Source organism: Dreissena polymorpha, chromosome 11, assembly GCF_020536995.1.
Source record: "Dreissena polymorpha isolate Duluth1 chromosome 11, UMN_Dpol_1.0, whole genome shotgun sequence".
NCBI lineage: Eukaryota > Metazoa > Mollusca > Bivalvia > Myida > Dreissenidae > Dreissena > Dreissena polymorpha.
Window position 1 is genome coordinate 73,987,932 of NC_068365.1, and position 5,937 is coordinate 73,993,868.

General features: G+C 40.0%; 1 protein-coding gene across 1 annotated transcript; it reads left to right on the forward strand.

Moving 5' to 3' along the window:
* The first annotated feature begins 457 nt into the window (after positions 1-457).
* Positions 458-4,610, forward strand: LOC127849937 (guanine nucleotide-binding protein-like 3 homolog). Its single transcript, XM_052382680.1, has 3 exons — positions 458-538; positions 912-962; positions 3,990-4,610. Exons 1-3 carry the CDS (start codon positions 458-460, stop codon positions 4,608-4,610), a joined length of 753 nt encoding a protein of 250 aa, XP_052238640.1.
* The last annotated feature ends 1,327 nt before the right edge of the window (positions 4,611-5,937 follow it).

Consider the following 5,937-nt stretch of genomic DNA (forward strand, 5'->3'; position numbering starts at 1 on the left):
ATTATTTGTACCACAACGCTCATTAACGTGTGCATACTTGAATAGTGACTTCTCCAGATTGTAATTCAGCCAATTAGAAACAAACACACATAGAACACTGACCAATGGGATTCATAACTGAGTTTCACGGGCAGGATGTTAGAGGGAAACAAGACAGTTAGCGTTTAGACTTGGAGGTGTACGGATCGAGAAAGATACGATCATGTAGCTATCAGACTGTATTTGTATAACCGAAAATATTAAGTATGTTAGACATTAAATTGGACTAGAAACTGATACATGGTGTTGTTGAATATTTTATCCTGTATTATGCAGAGAAATTAACATAAATGGAGAGGGACCGACTTGTCCCATGCGCGGCACGAGAAAATGGGAGTTAATGCAAAACTCGTCATCTTGGCAATTCGCGCATGACGAGATATCGAATGATAGGCTACATACCGGTAATTTAAGAGTAATGAACATTGTTAACAACTATGTGTCATCTATGAACCATGAACGATTACGGGACAGACTAACTGACTATATGGAACGCAGGGTTAGTGATTCTTAAAAGAAATGTTGTTTTTCTAAATTGCATTGTGGTTAAGCGTCATGCAGAAATGGAGACATGTGCTAATTGCGCTTCTTCGTTTAAGAAAAAACCTGGTGGATCGGGATATTATCGTTACTCGCTTGAAAACAAATTAGGTTCAAGCAGCAATATCACTGCTCGCGAACACTTGGAATAGGTGACTGGTTCGAGCGTCACGCCTGACTCGAAGAAAAGAAGTGGCAAATTTCTCTGTCATGAATGTTGGAAAGGGCTTGGAAATTCATTCAAATACAAACAGTATGTAAAAGACTTCTTTGAAGCTACCGAACAAGAATCGTACGTGTCTTCGAAAAGAGCCGCTTGTGATATTGTACAGTCACCTGGTACATCATTTAAAAGGCCGAGATACACAAGCACTCCTGTGAAGGTGAGTACAGTTTTAAAACAATTCATAATCGAATGTGGTCTATTAAGATGACCAGACAGAGCCTACTTTCTTAAATTTCTACAGTCAATTTGGGCCGTTAATAAAGTACGTCACGCTCGGAAACGGCGGAAATTTTTCTCGTGCACTTCGTGCCGACGCGCGCCGAATATTCAAGACGATTCGGGGCATGCTCATGCAACAAATGGCTGGAAAATTTCTCGAACACTCCGTGCCGACGCGCATTAAATATTAAAGACAACTAGTCTGTATAGGGTGTATTGTTATGCTTACGGTATTGTGAATAAGGGCCATCTGGCGCAAGTGATACAAAAACTAGTCTTTTTCAGCAGCTGTTTATAAGCTTTGCAACGTCGTAACCTCATGAACTAAAATGGATTATGTTGATATTGCCTGTCGTTTAAACGTGTACTGTTTTGTAAACGTTTGTGAGCATAACACGAAACGCGACCGTTTAAACGTGAAACCCTTAGTAACAACTGTTCATAATTTACTTTTCTACTATTTTTAAACTACAAGTCATTCAAATAATGTGATTGATCTTTTAAGTGTTTTTTTAATACAGTGTAATAGGGAAGTGTATTTTATATTATATTATATTTTAAATATGTTGTGACAGGGGGGAGGGAGGGGGGTTAACAATTGTCTAAACTAGCGTGACATTCTTAAGGGGCGGTCCCATAAAGCCTACCGTCTTTTAACTTACAAATGCAAATACAATTAAAACTACAGCTACAATAAGTTTTATTTCCGCTCGTGTCACGTATATGTTGTTGCTATTGCAGTGTTATGAATGTCCAAAAATAATGATCGTGTGGTAAAGCTGTAGAATTGTGCCCTGCTGATAGCCCACCCGTTTAAGATGATATTAACGCGGCGATAAGGATCTGTTAACGGGCAGCTGTGGCAACGTATCCCTAGTTCCCCTGCTGAGAGTATCACATCGGCGCATGTATTGTGTCCGCAGATTAGCATTAACAACGCGTGTCTTTCTGTGTCGTAGCTGTTTGTCTCGCAGTAGCCTGAAATAACAGGCTTCTGTGGGCAAATTACTTTTTTCCGTCCTTATTTTAACATATATTTATAAATTAAGCTTTGGTGTCATCTGGGGTGCCGGTGGGGGCACGTGCCTTTATTTTGTACGCACGCAGAGTTTTTCAATCATCACTTAAATTATTTGTTATATAAGACAACAACTGACACCACCAATTAAGATAGTATGCAGGGTCAAATTTAAGCAGTACGCATAGAGTCGGGGTTTCATACTCCTTATACGATTGTCAACTTGAAATAATCAGTCGCGTCGGAAGCATTCCGGTATTGGGGCCGCAAAATGATAAGCCTTGTGTATTTTTCATTGACAACTCTCCGATCATAATATCTTTTTCATCTTTCGAGACATTTTATCTTCATTTCTGGCAGTATTTTGTTATTTAAACAATAATCATGTGTTACATATTTTCTACATTTTCATTCAGGCTGCGCGCAACTTTAACAATTTTACAATTCATTGAATTCGTTAATCAGTACAATTATGAATAAATCAACAAAAATACGGTAGATTTTCTCTGTTGACCGCCCAAAGCATGGTACAACCGAGTCCAAATAATTAGACGTAATATACAGATTACGATGTCTATCGACCTTATATTTATAGGAGTAGGTACAACCCGCTATTATCAATTGCGCTTCACGGGACATCCACTTAATAGCCATTAAACCACTGTTGATTTAATGACACGCTGCGTAGACGGCTCCTTCATAGATTTCCGTTGCATTGAAGAAATGTAACAGGAATTAGCGCGCCAATGTCATGTATTTTTTCCCCTTAAATATTAATTTAAGTGTATAAGTGTATATAGTGATTAGTGAATATTACGTTATGCAAATTACCTTCGCGTAAAGGATAACATTATAAGCGAAGATTTGTGTTTTCAAAGCCCCGATGTAGAATTATCATTGGCTGTAGAATAGCAGATGACAAGAGTGTTTGTCCGTCTGTCCGTCTGTCTGTCTATTTTCGCCGGCCTGCATTTTCTTTACACACACGTTTTTCTGTCCGTCTACTAAATCGCTCCAAAATAAGGGTTGGTAGGTCGTTGCAACTTTTTTCTTCTATTATTCTAAAATATTTAAGTTTGTTTTCAATGAAAATCATTTATTGACCAAAAATTATCCTTATTGACATGCAGCATTATTTTATTCATATATATATTTATTAATAAGTTTGAAAAGACATATTTTTGAGAACCTTGTTTTATGTTAACAAACAAGACCGAAAACAAAGATTGTTAGCTGTGAACTCGTTTTGTAATACTAATAGACACACAAATGCAGTGTCGGCGAGAACAATTAGGGTCGGTCGGCTAATGAAAACAACTTTTTTTCTTTAGGTTTTACTAATATGATGACCACTGATAATGTTTTGCAACTTCCTACAATATTACATACGTTTTCCTACAATGTGAGGAAATATTATATTCATTACTGTTAATACGATTGTTTATTATTATTTTCAGAAAAAGAATGTTGCGCGGTCACTGAAGCTTCCATCGAAATGGGACACGATCATAACAGCAATCAGAGCACGTCAATACAGGCGTGCCATCTTTGGCCTTTATAATGCCTCGACCGCATCTCGAAGACATTTCCACACGGTTGCTTCACAAATAGTTCGATCCGAGGTTCGGCGTCTTCTAGAACAAAAGAATGAGTTACCTCTGTGTCAGCCAGTGAACATTTCAACCATTAGTGAATTCACATGGGACAACACTCTCCAAAATGTATCGGAAAAGGCACCACTGTTATACAACGTTGTAGTAGGTTCCGTGACAACAAAAAAAAAACAAGGACAATCTCACAAGAGGCTCAGTTAATTTGAAACCTCGGATTGGTACAGTGCTATCGTATGTTCTCCATGTCAAAGCGCCTAAGACATGTAACTTCCTACATACATTATTATCAGTGCAGCTGTGGAGAGGACGCTAAAAAAGAGAGACGATCAAACAGCTCAGTAGGCTTGGGTTGTGTGCCGGTTACGATGCCACACTTAATGCCATTGATCGAATCAGGCGCGACTTTGATTTGTCAGCGTTGAAACTAACGGAGAATACAGAGTTCTGTTTAAACAATCAGTTGCAAGTAGGTGACGCTGAATGTGCCGACCCAGACTTGTCATTTGCTCTGTCCGAACACCCCTTGATAGGTGAGGAAGAAAGCTGCATTCAGTCTGAAATGGAGTGTGATAACACTATTTTGTACTCAGAAAACACAGCGCACGACTTGAGTTTAGAATATCAGACTACAGATCGCCCTATGGATGTTGAAATGGATGATGATGAGGTGGACGATGATGATGAGGTAGAAGATGATGATGAAAGAGATGATGTTGAAAGTGATGATAACGAGGAAGAACAGGATGAAGAGGAGGAGGAGGATGAGGGAGATGACATTGCTGATGTTGGTAAAGATGACGTCGAAGTTCACACAACCGAAGAATCGGGCGTTGGAATAGGGGAGGATGTTGAGATTGATGATAGCATTGGGGAAAAAGAAGCTGAAGAAAAATCCGGTGGTGAGGATGGGAAAGATTTAGACACGTGCATGGCTCCTGGCTTCACAATGTGTTAGGGAAAATGTTGGGAAAAAGGTGATAACAAGACGTCCAACCGAAAAAGTCAAAAACAAGTATGTAAATATGGCTCTAGGTTATATGGCAATTAACAGAGTCGGATCTCCAACTGCCAAGCTCTACGACGACCCGTCTGTGATAGAAGCACAAGCAATACCGGTAGAACACTTTTTATCAAACAAAGAAGATGTTGAACGTCAAGAGTATCGCATGCGTGTCATTGTCGGCAGAATAGTCACGCGTCATTTACAATGGTTTAAAGAAAATTTCGAGGCGACTCCCCACATTGTTCACGATAACACACTACAGTCTACGAGAAAAAGCCTTATTATCAACTTGGGTGTCTTTAACGAGGATCCATCTTCAACACAGGGTGCAATTGGGATTTATGAAAAGCTGCAGAAGTATGTTCCGGTTGTTAGAAATTAACTATTTACATCCATAGTTTACGGCGACGGCCTCAGTTGCGAGCGTGGAAACGATGCCCACAAGGCCAGAGCAAATGGACTGGACCCATCTGAAAGACTTGAAGGCCTTGGGCCTGCTGCACAAGAATTTCATAAAGAAATGCTACTGTTGCAAGACTTCTACGATGGATTTTTCAAGCAGTCTAGTGCAGCCGACAGGGGGACAATTTGCCAACTTAAAAACCTATTTAATTTTCGACAGGTTCGCAGCGATATTTCGAAATGCTTTTCGCATGCATGGGAACTCATGGCGACCATTGTGGAAGGATTTGTTTGCTTGCTTTTAATGGAGCAATTGAAAATGAACAGTCCTTCTGATCTACCGCAAACTGCGCCTGATGGTATAGAGACGGCAAATAACCTTGACAAACAAGAGTACTTTGATAACATCACAGCAACGAAGTTTGGCAGACACTTGACGTTTCTAAACTGACGCGCGAAGATGTCACAGAAGAGAATGTCGTTTGTTGTGGCGAGGAAAATGATGAAGAAATGATCGGTTGCGAATGTCGCAGCCAGTGTGCAGGGGGTGATCTTTTTCATTATGCGTGTATAGGGGTCGACCCAGACAACATACCATCACCGTGGTACTGTTCCTCTGAATGCAAAAACAGACAAATTGTACCATACCAGGACTGCGATTGTCGCATAGACCTTGGGACACATGAACCAATTATTGGCTGCGCAGCAGAGACAATGTGCAAAAAGGTAGAATGGTACCATATTCGTTGCTTTGGAATTTATCCAAAAAATCCACCAAAAGGCCGCTGGTTCTGTACGGATGACTGTCGGAGTATGATGGGCAAAAAGGGAAAAGTAGAAAAGAAACGTCAAGACGTCCGTCCAAATGTCGACTTCA